The 21,917-nt window shown below is 58.0% G+C and overlaps 2 protein-coding genes across 14 annotated transcripts in view; one reads left to right on the forward strand and one right to left on the reverse strand.

The window, feature by feature from the left end:
- Window positions 1-10,564: 10,564 nt before the first annotated feature.
- Window positions 10,565-18,789, forward strand: TREH (trehalase). Of its 2 annotated transcripts, XM_056107643.1 has the most exons (15): window positions 10,565-10,653; window positions 14,340-14,440; window positions 14,555-14,699; window positions 14,778-14,865; window positions 15,364-15,470; window positions 15,555-15,647; window positions 15,747-15,863; window positions 15,956-16,078; window positions 16,255-16,304; window positions 16,481-16,678; window positions 17,150-17,367; window positions 17,603-17,714; window positions 18,031-18,143; window positions 18,356-18,409; window positions 18,600-18,789. In XM_056107643.1, the coding sequence occupies exons 1-15, from the start codon at window positions 10,565-10,567 to the stop codon at window positions 18,750-18,752; spliced, it is 1,761 nt and encodes a 586-aa protein (XP_055963618.1). In that variant the 3' UTR covers window positions 18,753-18,789. The 2 variants fall into 2 exon arrangements, with proteins under 2 accessions (XP_055963618.1, XP_055963619.1); XM_056107644.1 differs by lacking the exon at window positions 15,555-15,647.
- Window positions 18,790-19,237: 448 nt separating this feature from the next.
- The window catches only part of PHLDB1 (pleckstrin homology like domain family B member 1), a 47,234-nt gene continuing 44,554 nt past the window's right edge, over window positions 19,238-21,917 (reverse strand). For 9 of the 12 annotated variants that reach the window (XM_056107631.1, XM_056107637.1, XM_056107632.1 and 6 more), the window contains 3 exons: window positions 20,617-20,702; window positions 20,472-20,504; window positions 19,238-19,981 (listed from right to left, as the gene is read on the reverse strand). In XM_056107631.1, the coding sequence (XP_055963606.1) occupies window positions 19,841-19,981; window positions 20,472-20,504; window positions 20,617-20,702 (260 nt within the window). In that variant the 3' untranslated portion in view covers window positions 19,238-19,840. The remainder of the gene's footprint in view (window positions 19,982-20,471; window positions 20,505-20,616; window positions 20,703-21,917) is intronic. The other 3 variants (XM_056107639.1, XM_056107638.1, XM_056107629.1) reach the window with 1 other exon arrangement.

Consider the following 21,917-nt stretch of genomic DNA (forward strand, 5'->3'; position numbering starts at 1 on the left):
CAGAGCACAAGAAAGACTTAACCAGGCCTCCAGTGGGTTGCAAGAGCACTGAACAGCATCAGGGTCCTGTAAGAGTTTACGCCTCTCACTGGACTGCCACCATGAGAGCCTCGTCTGCAGACTTGAACCTCCTCCCTAGTTTATAGGCCACCATGCCAGAGCAGGATGCCAGCACACCATGGATGCTTCATGAACACTCAGGTATGCCAGAGGATAGGAAATAGATCCCACAAAATGTGAAATGGGCTATTATCCCAGACATCACATAACAAAGTATTTCTGTACCTAGAGAGCAGGGGGCCACACCCAGAGATGCGCAGGGCTTATGACTCTGTGCCCAGGGATCTCTCTCAGGTGCTGAGGGGACCCTGTGCTGTCCTGGGGATTGTCACTGTCACTGTCCTCCTGTTGTTCATCGATTTGCTCAAGTGGGCCCAGTAACATTGTGAGACTTGTTACTGTGTTTGGCATATCGAATACGTCACAGGGAACTTGCCAGGCCCTGCCGTGCGGGCGAGATACTCTCGGTAGCTTGCCGGGCTCTCCGAGAGGGGCGGAGGAATCGAACTCTCTTCGGCCATGTTGGCTGCGTGCAGGGCAAACGCCCTACCCGCTGTGCTATCGCTCCAACCCGTCTCGGGGATTGAACAGGGTCAATGTGTGCAAGGCAAGTGCATTACCCCTGTACTATCTCCCAGAGATTATTTCATAAACGGGGGCCAGCCGTAGGAAGAGACATGAGCGGCTGGGAAAATAGCACAAAGGGCTGGACTTTGAGCCCCAAATTTGACCCCAACCCCGATTCTGAGTACCATTCTGTGATCCCAGTACAGTCCTGCCCAACATCCCCATTAACAGTCCCAGGTACCAAAATGACCCAGACAGCCAGGCAGAGTATCAGCACCGGGGCCCTTTGGCACTGTTAGGGAGCATCCCCTCCACAGAGTTTGGTGTGAGGATGAAGAGACATACAGGAATCACTCTGAAAGAAGCCTCTTTTTGGGGGGAGGGGGTCACACCCGGCGTTGCACAGGGGTGACTCCTGGCTCTGCACTCAGGAATTCCTCCTGGCGGTGCTCAGGGGACCATATGGGATGCTGGGAATCGAACCCGGGTTGGCCACGTGCAAAGCAAACGCCCTACCTGCTGTGCTACTGCTCCAGCTCAGGTCTCTATCTTTTGTTCTTGTTAGTGGAGTCTGTTGATTGGAAGTGCTGTTTGCTGTCATCTTTATTTCGAAATTAAGAATGATTCAAGGAGGCGTGACTAAATGTCAGGTTAGCCTGGGATCCGTGTCCTGGGTTTGTATTTTGTCCACTTAGCTAATCTGGAACTGGATCTTCTAGAATCCCATCTTGTGAAGTTCTACTTCGATGGATCCGTAACATATGAAGCTGGCTCTCAAAATAAAATTTAAAAGTTCCAGAATGCCCCTTCCTGTTGGGCACTTGAGTGAAGGCAGCAAAAAGAAAATTTGCACGAGGTTTGGTAAAAATGAATTTTTGCCAAAATAAAATAATAAAATTGAATATGTATGCATATGTATGTGCATATATGTGTTGTATAGCACAGCGGGTAGGGCGTTTACCTTGCACGCGGCCGACATGGCCAACCTGAGTTTGATTCCTCCGCCCCTCTCGGAGAGCCCAGCAAGCTCCAGAGAGTATCTCGCCCTCACAGCAAGCTACCCAAGACGTATTCAATATGCCAAACACAGTGACAATAAGTCTCACAATGGAGATGTTACTGGGCCCTCTCGAGCAAATCGATGAACCACAGGAGGACAGTGCTACAGTGCTATATATTTGAGTGGAAGCAAGAGCCTGAAGGTCCCTTGCTTGGAGATAGTACACAGACTAGGAGGTGCCAGAAAATATATTGAAAGGTCAAAGGTCTGGGACTGGAGCCATAGTACAGCGGGTAGGACATTTGCCTTGCAAGCGACTGACCCAGGCTCGATACCCGGTATCCCATATGGTCCCTCAAGCACCGCCAGGAGTAATTCCTGAGTGCAGAGCCAGGAGGAACCCCTGGGCATCACTGGGTTTGCCAAAAAAGAAAAAAAAATAAAAATAAAAGGTTGAAGGTCTGGGGGCCGGAGCGATAGCACAGGGTAGGGTGTTTGCCTTGCATGCAGCCGACCTGGGTTCGATCCCCGGCATCCCATATGGTCCCCCAAGCACTGCTAGGAGTAATTCCTGAGTGCAGAGCCAGGAATAACCCCTGAGCATCGCTTGGTGTGACCCAAAAAGCAAAAAAAAAAAAAAAAGAAAAGGTTGAAGGTCTGAAGCACAAACATGGCATGAGGAAGTTCTGGGTTCGATATCTGGCATGACAAGGTCCCCCAGGCCCTGACAGGTGCAGCCCCAGTGACCTGGGCGCTGGGCGAAAAGGCTCTTGGGAGGCTTGGGTGCAATCCCCAGCTCCATCTGCTCCCTCAGACACCACCAGCAGTGACTCCTGAGCAACTAGAGGGAGGCCTTGACCCGCCCAGCCCTAGTAGCCCCTGTGGAGCAGTGGCTGGAAGGGGCTGGCGTATGTCACCCCCACCCCAACTCCTGGCCTGAGCCTAAGGTTCCCTGGACCCTGCCTCACCCCCCGTCATCTGCCCTCACTTGCCCCACTAGTACCATCTCACACCAGCCCTTGTTCACCTCCAGTGCCACAATAAAGATGTATTAGCCACGTGTCCTAAAAAAAAAAAAAAAAATAGAGGGAGGCCTTGAACATGGCCAGGTATGGCCCCCAAATCCAAACCCAACAAAAGCAGACGCAATACATATATGCACATACATATACATACTTATTCAATTTTGTTATTTTATTTTTTTAAATTTATTTATTTTCTTGCTTTTTGGGTCTCACCCGGTGATGCTCAAGGGTTACTCCTGGCTCATGCACTCAGGAATTACTCCTGGCAGTGCTCGGGGGACCATATGGGATACCGGGTATCGAGCCTGGGTAAGTCGCTTGCAAGGCAAATGTCCTACCCGCTGTACTATGGCTCCAGTCCCAGACCTTTGACCTTTCAATGTATTTTCTGGCACCTCCTAGTCTGTGTACTATCTCCAAGCAAGGGACCTTCAGGCTGTCTTGCTTCCACTCAAATATGTACCTCTGTAGCACTGTCCTCCCGTGGTTCATCGATTCGCCCAGTAACGTCTCCAGTTTCCCCCAGATTTCTCCTTGTGGCACACCCTCATTCTCGCTTTCTGCCCCACTCTCCTTCCTCAAGGCTCGCTCTGCTCATCCACAGTAAGCCCATGCCTGAGGCCTAGCCCTTAATTGAACCCGTGCCCTGGGAGAAAGAAGCAACGGCCTTTGCTGGTCTCCTGGCCTAGCCCTTGGGAGCCCCAGCCCAGTGGGTGAACTTCACTTCCAGACAGCCCTGACAGCACTAACTTGTCTGCTTGGGTTGATATTTGAGGGCCAAGCAGGGCTGGAGCACCCGGCCAATCTCAGGAAGTACTCCTGGAGGTGCTCGGGAGACCATCTGGGATGCCGGTGATCGAACCCGGGTCCCCTGTGTGCAAGGCAAATGCCCTCCCCGCTGTACTATCGCTCCAGCCCCTGGTGTTGTTTTGAGGTGAAAATATTTATGAAAGGGGAGTAGGCCAGGCCCAGAGGGAGAGCTCCATGACAGCCCCACTGGGCCTGCAGGAAGCCCAGGTTTGAGACCTCGACAGTCCCCTTAGCACAGTCCCCAGGACCGCCACTGGAGCCCCGAACTGAGAGCAGCCCCTCAGCTCCGCCTGCTGTGGCCCCAAAACCAAGAACTTTTTTGGGAGAGGGTCACACCTAGTGATGCACAGGGGTTACTCCTGGCTCTTCACTCAGGAGTTATTCCTGGCGGTGCTCAGGGGACCATATGGGATGCTGGGAATCGAACCCGGGCCGGCCGCTTGCAAGGCAAACGCCCTACCCGCTGTGCTATTACTCTAGCCCCTCCCAAGAACTTTTTCAAATGGGCAAATTAAAAACCATCTTATGAAGCCTTACAAGCAAGGTGAATCCCCGTGTGGCAGGGGTGCGTAGAGAAGGGGAGAGAGAGCGGCTGTGCCCTCAGAGGCTCTGAACTTGCCTGAGTTTTGTGGCTCTGAACACCTGGGCTGGCACCGAGAGGCCCTGGGTCCAAGCCGGCTCTGAGCTCTGCCCTGTTCCCACGGGGAGAGGAAGTCACTGTGGTTGAGGTGAGAAGTAGGGCCTGGGCCCCACTGGGCAGAGCCGCCCTGCCCCCCACTTTGTACAAACAATGCTGGGTGAGCAGAAAGGCAGGCACCTACAAAGTCTGGGCACCCCTCAGATCTGCCCTGCCCCCCAACCACACCCAGTTCTCAGGCATGTGAGGGTTAAAAAAAAAGAAAAGGAAAAACCCATTTTGCTCTGCAGGTGGTTAGCGGAATGGGGGAGGAGCTCAGGCGCCCTTGTTTTTGCTGGCCAAGACTTGGTGACCAGACTGCAGAGAAGCAAACCCGAGGGGGTTCATCCGCCTTCAGAGGCCCCTGCTGCTCCCCAAACCTGCCCCTCTCTGCAGGCTCCCCAAACCCCTGTGGGGCCTTGCTGGTTCTCTTTGCTTGAGGGGGCTTTCCTGCCCTGAACGCAACTGAATATCGACCTGGGCTCGGAAGCTGGGGGCTTCTGACGGTCCTCCATGCTTCTCATGCAGTGGAGGAGCAAAGAGGGGGTGTCAGCTGGGGTGCGGGGGCAACCCCCCACCCGCAGGCAGAGCCTGGCTGCCCGGGAAGAACTGGGAGGACTTTGCAGCAGGCAGAGGGGGTCAGACTGTGGGAAGGGGAGGGGTGGAGTTAGGTGACAATCTCCCCCCAGCTCCTTAAGTCCAAGAGCACCAGGAAGTACCAAGGGTCTGAGCTGGGCTCTGCCTAAACCCAGTGCTGCCCCCGGGAACAGCCAGCAGGCCCAGAAGTACCGGAACCTGCGGGCACAGCGCATGGAGGCCATGCAGGCCCTCATGTGGGACCAGCAGAGGGGCGCCTGGTTCGACTATGACCTGGACGAGAAACAGAAGAACCCAGAGTTCTACCCCTCCAACCTGACGCCGCTCTGGGCCGGCTGCTTCCAAGACTCGAAGGTCGTGGACCAGGTTCTGAAATACCTGGAGGGGAGGGACAACAGGTCAGTGGGGACACCAGGACCCTCCAGGACCTCAGTCAGGGCGGCCCCTCCCTCCTGCCCAGCCCCAATAGCCTGAGTTTCCCGCCGTGCCTACCAGGCGGCAGCAGGGGGCTGGGAAGAGAAGCCCAGGAAGGGGTCAAGGGCCTTTAGGGAGCCCAGCGGTCCCGCTGCCCCTCAGAGTCCAGCCAAGTCCAGAGCACTGCCTGTCTGCACCCCTCTAGGACAGCCAGATCCTGACCTACAAGCACGGGATTCCCGCCTTTCTCTGGGACTCGGGAGAGTAGTGAGACTTGGCCAATACCTGGGCACCCCTGCAGGACCTGGTCATCAGACGTAGGAGGGTAACTAATGGAGAGGGGCAGCTCTGGGGCTGAGGGCATAGGGGAGGGGCCTGTCTGATGAGAGTGGGGGAGGGGCCTGTCTGATGGGGTGGGAGATGGGGCCTGTCTCCACTGTTCTGGGCCTCCCGCTGGGCAGGCATCTAGCGTGTCCCTTCCCCTGTCCCGGCCCTGGCTCAGAGCAGGGTGTCCCGCCAGGGAAGGGGTGTAAGCACTGAGGCCTCCTGTCTCCGGGGGTGAGGACCCTGCTTTGGGCACGGGGGTGATGGGGGGGCGTCTCCGGACACTCAGGCTCCTGCCTGGCTGGGGTCTAGGTCTGGCCAATTCGGATTCAAAGCGGGCCAAGGAAGTGGCTTTCCAGCTGGCCCAGAACTGAATCCAAACCAGCTATGCCGTTCTCTCCAGGACGTCGGCCATGTGTGAGAAGGTGTTGGGGAGCTCCGGGACCCGGCCTGGGGCTCTGCGGGCTTGGGGAAACCCAGGCCTGACCCGTGAGGACAGCGGCGGCACCTGGTGGCCGACCCTGGGTACTGCAAGGGTCTGAGCTGCAGCCTGGCAGCCGCTCCCAAAGGCCTTGGTATAAACCCAGTGGCGCCGCGGTGCGGTGGAAAACAGTTTGGGGATTCCTCAAGCACCAAGTATAGAGTTGCAACAGAGCACAGCAATTCCACAGCTGAGTAAGAAAACAAAAGAGAGCAGGACTCGTGCAAACACTCCCAAGGTTCGCAGCGGCAGAATTCCCAGTAGCCAACATAAGTTTCCATGCACACCTGTTGGAGAAGCAAAACGAGGTGAATTCATGCAACGGAAGGTTATTCAGCTTTACAAAAGCATGGAGCTCTGGGGCTGGAGAAATAGCACAGCTGGTAGGGCATTTGCCTTGCACGCGGCCGACCCGGGTTTGTCTCCCAGCATCCTATATGGTCCCCTGAGCACTGCCAGGAGTAACTCCTGAGTGCAGAGCGAGAAGTAACCCCTGTGCATCGCCAGGTGTGACCCAAAAAGCAAAAAAAAAAAAAAAAAAACCCAAACAAAAAAAAACCATGGAGTTCTGACATGCTACAGTGAGGTAAATGTCGAGAATGGTACATTAGGGACATAAGCCAGACGCAGAGGGACAAATGTTCGACCCCACCCCTTCCATGATCATAGCACCTGGCATTGGAGATGCAGGGAGTAGACCCCTGACTCCCAGGGTCTGGGGGAGAGGCAGTTGAGGGGCTGTTACTCATTGTTGGAGCATATGTTTGTGTTGACATAGAAGGTTTGGGAATATTGTGAAAATATCATTATTTTCTTTTTGTTTGGGGGCAGCACCCGGTGGGGTGTGGGGTCTATTCCTGGCTCCATGCTTGTGGGGGTAAGGAGGTTCTCACTCCCTGCAGTGCCAGGGGGACCATGCAATGGAGATCAAATCTGAGCCTGAGCCTCTTGCATGCAAAGCCTCACTCAGCTCCTGAGCCATTCCCCAAGCATATTTGAACCACAATTAAACATTCCAAAGGAAATTAGTATAGTGGTTAAAGGCTCTTGTCTTTCATGTGGCTGACCCTGGTTTCATCCCCAGCACCACATGCTGTCCCCAGCATTGCCAGAATGACCCCTGGGTACCTCCAGGTGTGGGGCCCCTCCCAAAAGGAATTTTTGGGGTTTGGGGAGGGCCACACCAGTGTTCAGGGGTTACTCAGTTTCTGCACTCAGGAATTACTTCTATTACTTCTGACAGTGCTTGGGGAACCATGGGATGCTGGGGATGAACCCAAATCAGCTGTGTGTAAGGCAAACGCCCTACCGTCTGTATTATTGCTCTGGGCCCCACAAGAATTTTTTTTTTTTTTGCTCTTTGGGTCACACCTGGCAATGCACAGGGGTTACTCCTGGCTCTGCACTCAGGAATTACTCCTGGCGGTGCTCAGGGGACCATATGGGATGCTGGGAATTGAACCCGGGTCAGCCACGTGCAAGGCAAACGCCCTACCCGCTGTGTGCTATTGCTCCAGCCCCAAGAATTTATTTTTTTAAGGGAAGCATAAAGCTTCTGGAGATGGAGTGGCAGGAAGGTGGTGGGCCAGTGTCAGAGTGACATTTGGGTAGAGAGGGATAGATTTGTGGCCAGCACGCCCAGACACTCACTAGTCCTAAGGAGAGGGACACTCTGGCACACAGCAGGTGACTGCCCAAGCACCAGCGTGGCCCACAGCTGCAGCTGCCACACCTGCTCCTGACCTCCTTCCCTTGCCTCCCCAGTGCCGTGGGCTGAGCTCAGGTCGCTCATCCCTGGCCTCAGCTCACCCACCCTCTGCTGCTTTCCTCCCTCTGGGGAGACAGCAGCCCCCTGGGACACACACACACACACACAGACACACACGCACACATGCACACACACACACGCACACATGCACACACACACATGCACACATGCATACACACACACACGCACGCACACATGCACATACACACACATGCACACATGCACACACACACACACGCACACATGCATACACACACACACACTCCTGGGAAGGCTACTATCCCCTCCCATCTTTCCTGCCTGCACCCCAAGTTCTATATGGGCTGGGCGGCTCGAGCTCCCTCCCCCTGGGTCTGCAGCCTATTCCCTCAGCAAATTTAGGAGACCTGCAGGATCCGTGGGCAAGGTCACGCTTTGGTGGGGCTTCCCGACCCCTAGTGCCCCGTCCCCCACTGCTGGCTCCCCACCACCCGTGGTGATACCACTGGCTACCTGTGTAGGATTTGAGGCTCACTGTACCAGGGCTGGGATCCGGGCTCACTGGGCTTGAGATGTTCCCGTGTATGGTCACCCCGAGAAAGGTCTTTTTGTTTTCTTTATTTCTTTTATTTTATAAGGTAGTTCACGAAATTTGATTACATTTAATATTCAAACACCAATCCCACCGCCATTGCACCTTCCCAACACCATATTTGGGATGTTTCCATCCCAAACCCCAGTCCCTGTCCCAAAGCACAACCGAAATAATCACTGTCACTGTCACTGTCATCCTGTTGTTCATGGATTTCCTCCAGCAGGCACCAGTAATGTCCGAAATAATATATTTTGTGTTGCTTGTTATGAAAAACTGCTGAATATGTTACAAAAAAGTATCCATAGAGGAAAGAGTGTAAAGATTGTTCTATTTTGACAGGGGCCACTAAGACCTTCTATAAGTTATCACTAATATGTTGTTAAAGATCGAGCCTTGTGGGGGCTGGAGTGTTAGCACAGTGGGGAGGGCATTTGCCTTGCACGCAGCCAACCCGGGTTCGATACCCAGCATCCCATATGGTCCCCGAGCACTGCCAGGAGTAATTCCTGAGTGCAGAGCCAGGAGTACAGGAATAACCCCTGAGCATCGCCGGGTGTGGCCCAAAAAACAAAACGAAACAAAATAAAAAGTATGAGCCTTGTGAATTTTTGTGTATATATATATGTCTATATCTGTAAATATATATATGTACATATCTATTTCCCTCTGGGGATGGAGCGATAACACAGCGGTAGGGCATTTGCCTTGCACACAGACAACCTGGCTGAGCCGGGTTCAATTCCTCCGCCCCTCTCAGAGAGCCCGGCTAGCTACCGAGAGTATCTCGCCCGCACAGCAAAGCCTGGCAAGCTCCCCGTGACTATTCAATATGCCAAACACAGTAACAACAAGTCTCAAAATGGAAATGTTACTGGGCCCGCTCGAGCAAATCGATGAACAATGGGAGGACAGTGTTCTATTTCCCTCTATGATTGGTTGCCTACTATTTGAACCCCATCAAAGGTGGTGTGGTACTCCTGGAGAATGGGTAGGGTATGTCTTATGATGTACCATGCAGGAGACTGTGTTCCAGGAATAGGTTCACTCGTGCATGAGGCTCATGAGCGTGTGGAGAGTGGCCTTGAGCATGGCGGCAGTTGGGTTCTGGAGGTTTTCAGCTGCCAGGGCTGGGTCCCTTGGGGCAGGACGGGCTCTCACCTGCCCCCCTTCTGGGGTGCCCCAGGTAAAACAGCCTGGCTCGGGGTCTGGTGGCATGGCTATGGCGAGCGTCATGATAGGCTCCCTTCTAGGAGAGAAGGATGGTGGCCATCGAGATTATCTGGTGCCAACCAGAGGTGGCTTATGGGTGTGACTGCTGGGTCACCGGAGACAGGGGAGAATGGGCAGGGGATTTATGCTCCCAGTCATGTTGAACCCAGAGTTCCCAGTCACAGAGTTCTGCATACCTGGGTTTTGTTGGACTTCACTCGTGCGTGAGGCTTGGCTCAAGCGTGTTGAGGAGTGGCCTTGAACATGTCGGCAGTTGGGTTCTGGAGGTTTTTGGCTGCCAGCTGGGTCCCTTGGGGCGGGGAGGGCAATCACCTGCCATTCCCCTCCACAGAAGGGTTTTATTAGTTTTTGTTTTTTTGGGGGGGCACACGGGCACACATGGGCACACAGGCACACCGAGGCACGCACATGGGCCCACACATGGGCACATGCAGGCACACATGAGCACACACAGGCATAGACGGGCACAGCTCTGTCCAGTCCATGCCAGGGTTGAGCCCTTCTTTTTTTTTTTTTTTTTTTTGCTTTTTGGTTGGGTCACACCCGGCGATGCCCAGGGGTTACTCCTGGCTCTGCACTCAGGGATCACCCCTGGCGGTGCTCAGGGGACCATATGGGACACTGGGAATTAAACCTGGGTCGGCCGCATACAAGGCAAACGTCCTACCTGCTGTCCTATTGCTCCAGCCCCCGCACAAGAGGGTTTTTTTTTTTTTTTACAAGAGGGTTTTAAAGCCACCCAAGGAACTGGTTTGTGGGTCACCAGTGAATGGCCTAGTGGGACCCTAGCCCAGGTGCCCATTCCCCACTGCACCCCAGGACTCTGAGGATGGACCTGAGCCAAGCACCAGCTGACACCCAGGAAAGGGGAAAAGGTGAAACGGGGCGTGGGGCATCTTGGTGGCAGGAGCTGGTGTGGCAGGACGGTCTCACTCTGGAAGGTCAGGCCCCCAGGCCACACCCCTCACCTGGACTTTGCTCTCTCCAGAAGGGGTACAAGAGTTGGTGCCCAGCAGCTCACTCGCCACCGCCACCACCATGCCCGGACACGGTCTGGCGCTGCCTCTGCTGCTTCTACTGGGGCTGCACTTGGGGTCCTCACAGGTCCTGCCCCCGCCCTGCGACAGGTAGGAGTCCCGGGCAGCTGGGGGGGGGGGGCGCAGCAGGTGTGGTCCTCAAGCCCGTGATGGGCCTCATCCTCCGCGAGGGGAGGAGAGCTCAGCGTGGGGTGCCCGAGAGTCAGCAGGGCCACCTGGCTCCTCGTCCCCGCCCCGCTATCCTGGAACTGTGGGGAATGTGAGCATTACCATTCTGGAAACAGGCTTCCCCGGGCCTGAATGCAAGGAACAATGGGGCGGGGGGGGGGGTGGAGGGGTGGGGTGGGGGCTGCCGAGAGCTCCTGGACTTGTGCTCTGACCCTGATGACCGAGGGCGCGTCGACGACGCTTGTTCTAAAGCCTCAGTTTCTGCCTGAGTCAGGTGCTGTGAATCAGCGCTGCCCGCTCCCTCCAACTTGGCTCGGGGCTTCTCCCCTGCCTCTCGGATATGGCGGGAAGGGTGCCAGAGGAAGAGGATGGAGATACTGAGAACCACGGGGCCAGGTCCAGTAGGCTCTGGGGGGTCTGACCTGAGGGACCAGGAGGTCAGGAACAGAGTGCAGGGTGAATGGGGGAGTCTGAGCACCTGCTGGGGTTGTGTCAGGAAAGCCTCAGCTCTGGGATGTAGCCCAGAGACCGTCCAGAGGTTCTGGGGCTGCTGACCGGGTCTGGGGCAGAAGTGGAGGCGCCAAGGCAGAGGGTACCGGAGCAGGAAGGGGGCATGGGTTTGGGCATGTTGAAGGATGCGTGGTAGGGGTGAGTCGGGCGGGGGGCACAGGCAGGCATCTGGGGATCAGTCACAGGCTTGTCCGAGCAAACAGGGTTCAGAGAGGTTCTGATGTGGGGTGCGGCTTGGCCAATGCTATGGTGTGGAAAGGCCCATAGCAGCTGTCTAGGACCCCCCTGGAGGGCTCCCAGCGCTCCACAGCCCCTGGGACCTGATGGACATGAGCCAGACCAGTGACCCTCATAGTGGAGGAACTGCCCTATTGGCAAAGTGACAAGGGCCCCTGTGTCCAGCACTTACTGGGGACCCAAGACAGATGTGGAGTGTGCTCGGCTAGTTCCCAGCTCTCTGAAGTTGAATGGGGATGTGGGTGCCCGCCCCATAAAAGTATCTGACCTGGCCCCATCTTTAACGGATCAGGCAGAAGCTGGGCGTGTACCAGCAGCTTCTGCAATGTGCCGGGTTTGGACTCAGTGGGCACGGCCAGCCCTTCCCTACCCAAAGTGCTCACAGGTTAATGAAGCTTTGACCAATTTTTTTGTTTGTTTGTTTGTTTGTTTGTTTGGGTTTTTTTGGGGGGTCACACCCAATGATGAACAGGGATTACTCCTAACTCATACCCTCAGGAGTTACTCCTGTCAGTGCTCGGGGGACCATAGGGGATGCTGGGAATCAAACCCGGGTAGGCCGTGAGCAAGCAAACGTCCTCCCCGCTGTGCTATCGCTCCAGCCCCGAAGATTTGACCAATCTTTGTCCTGGGCTTCTGGAGTGTCTACTCTGGGCTTACAGTTGAGGACCTCAGGTACTCGGGACAATGGAGAGACTTTGGCCATCTGATGAGCAATTATTTGAGTAATTAATTATTAATTACTGGGGCCTGCTCGAGGCAATCGGCAAATCAGGGGCAAATGGAGGCTGTGCCCTTTGGAAAGGATACAAGATAATCTCGAGGAGTGGCACTTGAAGACAGGCAGTCCCTGCCTGGCCAGCATGGAGGCTTGGGTTCAAGTTCCCTGGGCCACCTTATGTGCCACGTGTGATTCTTACCCCTCTGCTTTCTGAGTCTGGCAGCTTCCTGCCATTCAGAGCAATTTCCAGTCAGCTCGGGGCTGACTCCTGGCTCTGTGCTCAGGAAACACTCCTGGTGGGGCTTGGGGGACCACAGATGATGCCAGGGATTGAGCCCCATTTATCCCCAGCCCCTGTGCTCTCCCCCCAGCACCCCACTCCCCACATTGCCTTTTTTCCTGCCAATATAATTGGTGCACCCAGTCTGTGAGCTGCAGGGGTGTAGTAAAGTGACTTCCTGCTCGTGGACATGGACCCGTGTGTGCTGTGGTCCTGTCTTGTTTTATTTATTTTTTTTTTTTACTTTTTGGGTCACACCCAGCCGATGCTCAGGGGTTACTCCTGGCTCTACACTCAGGAATCACTCCTGGCGGTGCTTGGGGGACCATATGGGATGCTGGGAATTAAACCCGGGCCAGCCGCGTGCAAGGCAAACGCCCTACCCGCTGTGCTATTGCTTCAGCCCCGGTCCTGTCTTGGTTTCTGAGCCACGCACAGAGCCACAGCCAATGGCTGTGATGCGGCAGGCACCCTGAGCCCCCAGGACAGGTGCACTCTGCAAACAGGAAGCTGGCACCTGGCATCGCTCTCCCTCCACTCCTCTACCTCCTGGCAACCTCCAGAATGGTCTGACCTGTTGGCCTAGTGAGTCAGGCTGACATCCCCAGCAGGCCAGGGTACCTGGTCCTGGGGTGAGCCTGAGCGCCCTGTGAGGTGACATGGAATATTCCAGTCCCACAGCTGACCAGTCCTGCTCGCTAATCAGACCCTAATAAAAACACACCCAGCGCAGAAGCAGGGTGTGTGATCAGGACAGCCCGGGTCCCGCGTTCAATCCCTTACCCTCAAACAAACAAACACAAAGTCCAATTTCAGGGAACTTTCATATTCAGGGAACTTCCTCTTAGCCCCGGAAGCCAGGATGTGAAAAGGGCTCCAGATGCAGAGTAGTCAGTTCTGGTGTGGAGTCCACCCCTCGGGCACCCTGCAGCAGGCCCGCGATGCAGTGCCTGAGCCGTGGCCCAGCTGCCCCGTCCCGTGCCAGGCATGTGGGAGGCACTGGGGAACTGGGCACGGCTAGGGCACGGCCTGGCAGTGCCGGATGGAGAGGTTATGCGAGGGCAAAGGCGCTCGCCTTGCATGTGGCCCAGCCGGTTCCAATCCCCCAAGCTGCACAGGAGTGATCCCTGAGCATGTCCGGGTATGACGGGGAAAAACCCCAAAACCAAGAATAGTAAATGGGGGTGAGACACCGGCTCAAAGGCCGGGAAGCCTTGGCTCTGGGAGCCTGAGTCCACCCCGTACAGAGCTCCAGGATCTTCTATTACTGACCTTCAGCTGCCCTGAGGTCTGCCAGGTGGGGTGAGGGCAACTACAGGTCAGAGCAGTTCTTTGCTTCAGAGTCAGCGGGGCCTGTGGGTCCACGGATCTGCCTGAAGGACCATGGGAAAGCCTGGAGAACCATGCAGAAAACATGTGTAGGGACACACAGGCCACACATGAGTGCACACATGAGCACACATGGGCACACATAGTCACACGTGGGCACGGGCACACGTGGGCACATACAGGCACACCGAGGCCCACACGGGCCTACACACGGGCACATGCAGGCACACACGAGCAGACACAGGCATACACGGGCACAGCTCTGTCCAGTCCATGCCAGGGCTGAGCCCTTCTTTTCTCTGGGGAGGGGGTCACACCTGGCGATGCACAGGTGTTACTCCTGGCTCTGCGCTCAGGAATTACCCCTGGCAGTGCTCAGGGGACCATATGGGATGCTGGGAATTGAACCTGGGTTGGCCACATGCAAGGCAAATACCCTGCTTGCTGTGCTATTGCTCCAGCCCTGGGCTCAGCAGCCCTTCTTCACCCCTCATGCCCTCTGGCCTGACCCGCTCCCTCCTGGCCCCACAGCAAGATTTACTGCTATGGGCCGCTCCTGCATGCAGTCCAGATGGCCAAGCTCTACCCCGATGACAAGGAGTTCGTAGACATGCCAATGTCCCAACCTCCAGGTGAGGCGCTGGGCACCTTCCACCAAAGATGGGGGCCCTGAGAACTGGGCAGAGTGGGGCTTCTGATGTGTGTGTGTGGGGAGGTGCTCATTGGGTCCTGCTGCCTGTTCTCAGACCAAATCCTACAGAAATTCGATGAACTGTCCAAGATCCACAACTCCACCATCCCCCGGGAAGAGCTGAAGACCTTTGTCAAGACCCACTTTCAGGCCAAGGGTCAGGAGTTGGAGGTCTGGGCCCCTGAAGACTGGAAAGAGAGGTAGGGCCTGGCCAGGGGTCAGGAGGGTCCCTGCAGACGGGCTGCCCCTTGCGCCTAAAAATCCCTGTGTTCCTCCAGCCCCCGGATCCTACAGAACATCTCAGACCCCAATCTGCGCACCTGGGCCGAGAAGCTGCACCAGCTGTGGAAGAAGCTGGGGAGGAAGGTATGAGAGGCCCAGTGTGGGGTGCAGCTTGGGCTCCACAGGACCCCCAACAGATACACTTCACAGCAACTCTTCCAGAAACTTGCTTCAGCACTGCCACCCCCAGTGCTGGTGCTCTCGGCCACCTTCACCCTCCCACACACACTGTGGAGAGGGCCTGGGGTCCCATCACACCTGGAAGAGAATGAAGACTCAGATTTCTGGGGCTGGCTGCCTGCCAGCAGATCTGGGGGACAGTAGGGATCTCCTACTTGAGGGATGGGGGCAGGATAATGGTGATTCAGGGGCCGATCTTGTCCCTTCCGGGTCACTGGGCAGGACTCAGGGTCCAATACACACAGACCTTCATACCTAGGTCTTGGCCCAAGCTCTTGGTTGCTGGGGTCTCCATACCTCACTTCCTGCTGCCTTTGCCTGGGAGGCCCTGGGAGGCCCTGGGGTGGTCCTGGGGAGTCCCTGGGGGCTCTGGGCTCCCTCTGACTTATCTCCTGGTTCCAGGTAAAGGCAGACGTTTTCAAGCAGCCAGACAGAGTCTCTCTGATCCTGTCCACGATGAAGCACCCCTTCATTGTCCCTGGCGGCCGCTTTCTCGAGTTCTACTACTGGTGAGCTACTGGTGGGGGCAGCCCAGGGCCAGCAGGGAGCGGGTCAGAGCACAGCTGAGCGACAGCTGAGCGTTGTCCCCTCAGGGACTCCTACTGGACCATGGAGGGTCTGCTCCTGTCCGAGATGCCGCAGACATTCAAGGGCATGCTGCAGAACTTTCTGGACCAGGTGCAAACGTAAGGGGGCCGTCCCTCAGGGTGGGGGCAGGGAAGCTTCCAGCTCAGGGCCTGGCCTTGGCTGTGGGGGCCTCCCTGAGCAGATCTCCTCCCTGGCAGCCTGGGGCACATCCCCAACGGGGCCCGCGTGTACTACAAGCAACGCAGCCAGCCCCCGCTGCTGGCCCTCATGATGGACAGCTACTTCAAGTACACCAAGAACGAAACCTTCCTACGGTGGGCACCTTCCCCAGGCTACCCTGTGCGCCCCTCCCCACCCCCCACTCCCACACTCCTGGGGATCCTGACCCAGCCCCCGCTCTGCCTAGGGACAACATTGATATCCTCGCCTCGGAACTGGATTTCTGGGCTAGGAACAGGAGCACCTCCGTGTCCGCAGGCGGCAAGACCTACACCCTCAGCCGCTACCACGTTCCCTTTGGGGGGCCCAGGTGAGTCTGCTGGGCGGGGCCGGGCTCTGCCATCCTCCTGCGCCCAGCCCTCAGACAGGGACGCGGTCAGCTCTGGGCCCTTGGGAGGGTGCCCCAGGAGTCAAGACGGCTCAGCCTCAGGTCTGCGAAAGGCTTGAGGCCTCCACTTGCCCGCTGCCCCCTTCTGCCCCCTCCAGACCAGAGTCTTACAGCAAAGATTTTGAGTTGGCGAGCACCAAGCCTCAAGGTGAGCAGATGGACCTGGACATGTAGAAGAAGCTGGGGGCGTGGCCCGCGGGCTGGGCGTGGCCACGGGCGGGAGGTGTCTGCGCGGTGGGCGGGGCCTGCAGGAGAGGGCGGGGCCCAGGCAGGTGTGAGCCCGATATCGCCCCATCAATCCCCGCCAATGCTGCCTCCTCGCAGAGGACCGAGAAAATCTCTACGCCGAACTCAAGGCCGGCGCCGAGTCCGGCTGGGACTTCTCTTCCCGCTGGTTCGTCGGAAAGTTTTCCAAGCCCAACTCGCTGAGCGGCATCCGGACCAGCCGGCTGGTGCCCGTGGACCTCAACGCCTTCCTGTGCAAGGCGGAGGAGTTGATGAGCCAATTCTATGCCACCCTGGGTGAGCACCCCAGGGCGAGCACAAGCAGCATGGGGGAGGGTGGGGGCCTGCTACTGGGCCCCTCCTGCAGTTGGGGAGAGAAAGTGCCTGCCCTTTTGTGTCTGTGCTAGGAACCAAACTCAGTTCCTCCATGGGCCCCACTTACCTTACTCCCCTCCATCTACTACTGGGGCCCGTGGGTGTTCTCAGAGGGCACCTTTGTCCACAGCCTTACCCAAACGCGTTCCACTCCTGAGCAGCCACCGACCCTTAGCCACAGAGGACCTCAGAGGGCCACCAGCCGCTCAGGACCCTGTGGTGGACAGACCACTGCTTGGCAGCCCAGTCTTGAGGGCTGCAGGGGTTTGGCCCCAGCAGATGTGGCCCCTGGGCTCGGGGCTCTGTAGTCCTTGGGGAGAGTCATCAGAAAAGCTCAAAAGCAGGGATTCGAGGGCCCAGGTCAGACTCTGCCTAAACCCAGTGCTGCCTCAGGGAACAACCAGCAGGCCCAGAAGTACCGGAACCTGCGGGCACAGCGCATGGAGGCCATGCAGGCCCTCATGTGGGACCAGCAGAGGGGCGCCTGGTTCGACTATGACCTGGACGAGAAACAGAAGAACCCAGAGTTCTACCCCTCCAACCTGACGCCGCTCTGGGCCGGCTGCTTCCAAGACCCGAAGGTCGTGGACCAGGTTCTGAAATACCTGGAGGTGAGGGACAGCAGGTCGGTGGGGACACGGGGACCCTCCAGGACCTCAGCCAGGGCGGCCCCTCCCTCCTGCCCAGCCCCAGTAGCCTGCGCTTCCCGTCATGACCACCAGGCGGCAGCAGGGGACCGGGAAGAGAAGCCCAGGAAAGGGTCAAGGGCTTTTAGGGGAGCCAGCGGCCCCACTGCCCCTCAGAGCCCACCCAAGTCCAGAGCACTGCCTGTCTGCACCCCTCTAGGACAACAAGATCCTGACCTACAAGCACGGGATTCCTGCCTCTCTCAAAGACTCGGGCGAGCAGTGGGACTGGCCCAATGCCTGGGCCCCCCTGCAGGACCTGGTCATCAGAGGTAGGAAGGGACCTTGGGGAGAGGGGAGGTCTCTGGGGCTGGGGGCGTGGGGAAGGGGCCTGCCTGATGGGGGTGGGGAAGAAGGGGTCGAGGCCTGTCTCCACTGTTCTGGGCCTCCCACTGGGCAGGCACCTAGCCTGTCCCCTCCCCTGTCCCGGCCCTGGCTTAGGGCAGGGTGTTCCGCCCGGGCAGGGGTATGAGTACTGATGCCTCCTGTCTCCAGGGGTGAGGACTCTGCTCTGGGCACGGGGAGGGGGGGAGGGCGGGGAGGGGGGTCACCTCTGGACACTCAGGCTCCTGTCTGGCTGGGGTCTAGGTCTGGCTAATTCGGATTCAAAGCGGGCCAAGGAAGTGGCTTTTCAGCTGGCCCAGAACTGGATTCAAACCAACTATGACGTCTTCTCCAGGACGTCGGCCATGTATGAGAAGGTGAGTGGGGGGGGGCTCCTGGGGCGGGCCTGGGGCTCTGCAGGGCTGGGGAAGCCCAGGCTCGACCCGTGGACAGCGGCGGCACCTGGTGGCCGAATCCGGGTACTGCAGGGGTCTGAGCTGCAGCCCAGCAGCTGCTCCCAGCGAGCTCCCCAGCTGGCTTCCGCGGGTGAGCCCCAGGGCAGAGCCTTCAGGTGCCCTCTTGTCCCCAGTATGACATCTCCAACGGTGGGCAGCCGGGAGGCGGAGGAGAGTATGAAGTTCAGGTGAGTGAGCCTGTGTCTCGGGTCAGCAGTGCCCTATCGTGATGGCCCTGTGGTGCCCCCTGCCTGTGGGGTCCCCTGGTATGGTTGGTGCTGCCCATCTTGGGGAGGATGAGTCTCTGGGTGTGGGTCCACAGCCCTAGCAAAACACTTGGGGGCCTTCTGCCTCGCTCACTGGCCACCATCTCTCCAGGAGGGCTTCGGCTGGACCAACGGCATGGCCCTCATGCTCCTGGACCGGTACAGTCAGCAACTGAGGTCCAGTTCCCAGACAGTGCTCTCTCAGCCGCTCTGCCTGGTGGCCGCCCTGCTGTCCACCTTCCTGCTCAGCTTCCTGCCCCAGTGAAGGCCTCGCCACCACGTGGCCTATTAAACTGCTCTGAACCCACCTTCTCCTGCCTCTTCCGTGTCCATCTCCAGAAGCGGGCCGCCCTCCTTCACCCCGCGCTCCCAAGACCTCTGATCCCCGTGGAACGGGGCCAAGGAGGGGACCTGCGTGTCCCCGGGCACATTTTCAAGGGAACATGAGCTGCCTGCCCCCGCGTCTCCCGCTGGCAGGCCTCCCACATACTCCAAATGCTTTATTGTTCTGTTGAGATGCTTACAAATACTGAAAAACGCCCAGCCGCCGCTGGGGAGGGCAGAGCTGGGCTTAGTGTTAAGGCGCAAAGGGCCGAGGCCAGTCCATTCTTGCTTTCCCAAGTGTCTGGGGCGGAAGAAGGGCAGCTGGCCAGGGCCTGGGCGCTGCCTCCTCCCTGCCCCCGCTCAGACTGTCCCTCTGGAAGCCCCGGAGCGGCCCGACCCCCCTCCCGCCCACCCGCCCCCACTTCCTCTCCCGCACCCCGAGCTCCGGCATCTCTCCGTCCGTTGCTTCGTCCCTTCTGGCTCTATGCAAGGCACAAGTGGAAGGGAGAGGGCTGCGGGCTGTGGGCCACAGGGAGGAGGTTCGGGGCCTCCCTCCCGCAGGGTACCTCGCAGGCCTCGGCTGGAGAGATCGTGGCAAGGACCCTGGTGTGGTGACCGTGGTGAGCCCTGGAGCGAGTAACGAAGAGAAACCGGGGGTGGGAGGGGAGAGTGAGGCAGGAGAGGACCCCCGCGGAGCTGACACCCCCCCTCCCACTCTGGATGTTGCTCGGCTCAGCCCCCCAAGGCTCGGGCGGAGGGGAGGGTGGCAAGGGGGGAATCTTTGGCAGATTCTGGTACCGTCGAGTGCCCGGACAATGAGAAGCCAGGACAGGGCGCGGGCGGCGCCGCTTCTGGCCTCCCCACCATCGTGGTTGGTGGCTGGTCCTTTAGGGACCGAAGTCCGGGTTCATACTTGAGCGTCTCCCCGTCGGCACGGCACTGCCTCTTCCCAAGCTGGAGAGAGCCGCGTGGGGGCGGGGGCTGGGGCCGGCGCCCAGCCAGGGTCGGGGAGATGGAGGTGCAGGCAGGTCAGTTCATGAACTGAGTGTAGCCCTCGGCGCCCGTGACGATGACGTCCATCCAGATGCGCATGGCCTCGGCCGATGGCGCCACCATGTAGTAGAGCCGGTCGTGTGTCTTCACGCAGAAGGTGAGCGCCGGGTTGGGACTCTGCCGGGAGGAGGAGGTCTGAGCCGGCCACACGCAGCCGCGCGTCCCCAGCTCCAGGGTAGAGTGGAGGCCTGCGACGGCCTCACAGGCCCTGGGCTGAGGCTGAGATGCCCCTCACACGTGCGCCAGGGCTGCGCTTCCTTGGTGACCCAGACTCAGAAGTGAATGTTGAAAGATCCAGAACCAAAGCGCGGCGCCAGGCCTCGCAGCCCAAGAGCGGGTGGGCAGGAGAGCTCTGGAGGGTGCTGGACCCCAGGGGCGGCGGCGATGAGGGTCCCCGCCTCCCGGCAGGCATCCGAAGCCTGGCCTGGGGAATTGGGAGACTGGCCTGCCTTAGGGAGAAGCCCTGGGCTCCCCGCTGCCCCAGCAGCCCCCCTTCAGGCCTGGGGACGGAGGAGGGGGTTCTAAGGGCAGAGTCAAGGGTGAGGTGGGGGGCACGGGAGGCGTTAATGTACAGTAGTCTGGTTACGAGGGTGTTGCAGGGATATACCTCGGTCACCAGGGTGAGGCTGAGAAACTTCTTCTGGGGAGGGGAGACGGAGAGACGGAGACATTCACAGAGGGAACAGGGGGGTCCCAAGCCTGCGTGTCCCCTCGTCCTCCCTGCAACCCCCCACTGTCTCCGCTGCCCTCACCTTGGCTGCGCTGCGCAGGTGGTCGTAGTACACCTCCTCGATGGCCTGGAAGTAGATGACCCCCTTCAGCTTGGTCTCGTGCTTGTCTGCAAAGGCAGTGAGGCCGCGCTGAGGGAGGCAGACCAGGCGCCGGGGCCCGCAGTTCCCATCTGGGAAACGGGGTGACCCCAGCACAAAGCCAGCCCCCCCCCCATACACATAGAGGGGTCCTGAAGGCGCGATCTGGGCCCCACCTGGCTCCAAATTTGAGATCCCTCTTCTCGCCGGTGACAAGGGTCCAGCCACAGCCCCATGGGCAAAGGTAGGGTGGTCAGGGTCACCGAGAGGAAGGACCACAGGCCCTCCCAGCTTAAAGCAGAACTTGCCTTTCACCGGCGCGAAATGGCATCCGCCAGGTTCATTGTCACCCCAGCCGGCGTCACAAGACTGGCACCCACCCGAGCAGGGGGGACTGAGGGTGGGGGAGAGTGCAGAGGCTCGGAGCACAGGAGGCCTCGGTTCTGTCCCCAGCCTGCATGGTTCCCGGGCCACCAAGCCAGGAGCATGGCCAGGCATTGTCACAAAGAAAAGTGAGGGGCTGGAGTGATAGCACAGCGGGTAGGGCCTTGCAAGCGGCCGACCCGGGTGCGATTCCCAGCATCCCTTATGGTCCCCTGAGCACCGCCAGGAGTAATTCCTGAGTGCAGAGCCAGGAGTAACCCCTGAGCATTGCTGGGTGTGACCAAAAAATAAATAAATAAAATAAGGGAATTTATGTATCTGTTTGCATTCCCCGGAACTCTGGGATATACAGATGAATAAGGTAAAGGTAAAGGTAAAGGTAAAGGCCCTCCCGTTGATCATCGATTTGCTCGAGTGGGCCCAGTAACGTCTCCATTGGAGACTTTGTTGTTACTGTGTCTGGCATATCGAATACGTCACGGGGAGCTTGCCAGGCTCTGCCGTGCGGGCGAGATACTCTCAGTAGCTTGCCAGGCTCTCCGAGAGGGGCGGAGGGATCGAACTTGGGTCGGCCATGTAGGCTGCGTGCAAGGCAAACGCCCTACCGCTGTGCTATCGCTCCAGCCATACAGATGAATAACCTGGCTAAAGGCTAACGGTGACCAGTGTAAATGTCTACAAATGTTTTGCCTTTTAAACAATCTGGTTCAAACTGCTGACAATTTTAATGTTTTTTTTTTTTAAAAAGTGGGGGGCTGGAGCGAGAGCACAGCGGGTAGGGCCTTTGCCTTGCACAGGGCCGACCCGGGTTCGATTTCCAGCATCCCATATGGTCCCCTGAGCACCGCCAGGAGTAACTC

Source organism: Sorex fumeus, unplaced genomic scaffold (genome assembly GCF_029834395.1).
Source record: "Sorex fumeus unplaced genomic scaffold, SorFum_2.1 ptg000169l, whole genome shotgun sequence".
NCBI classification, from domain to species: Eukaryota; Metazoa; Chordata; class Mammalia; order Eulipotyphla; family Soricidae; genus Sorex; species Sorex fumeus.

Excerpts from the sequence above, each read along its gene's own strand:
- TREH (XM_056107643.1), top strand. The coding sequence starts at position 10,565 with ATGCCCGGACACGGTCTGGCGCTGCCTCTGCTGCTTCTACTGGGGCTG. Across the intron at positions 16,079-16,254 it reads GTTCCCTTTGGGGGGCCCAG|ACCAGAGTCTTACAGCAAAG; the intron begins GTGAGTCTGCTG and ends TGCCCCCTCCAG. Across the intron at positions 17,715-18,030 it reads GCAGGACCTGGTCATCAGAG|GTCTGGCTAATTCGGATTCA; the intron begins GTAGGAAGGGAC and ends GCTGGGGTCTAG.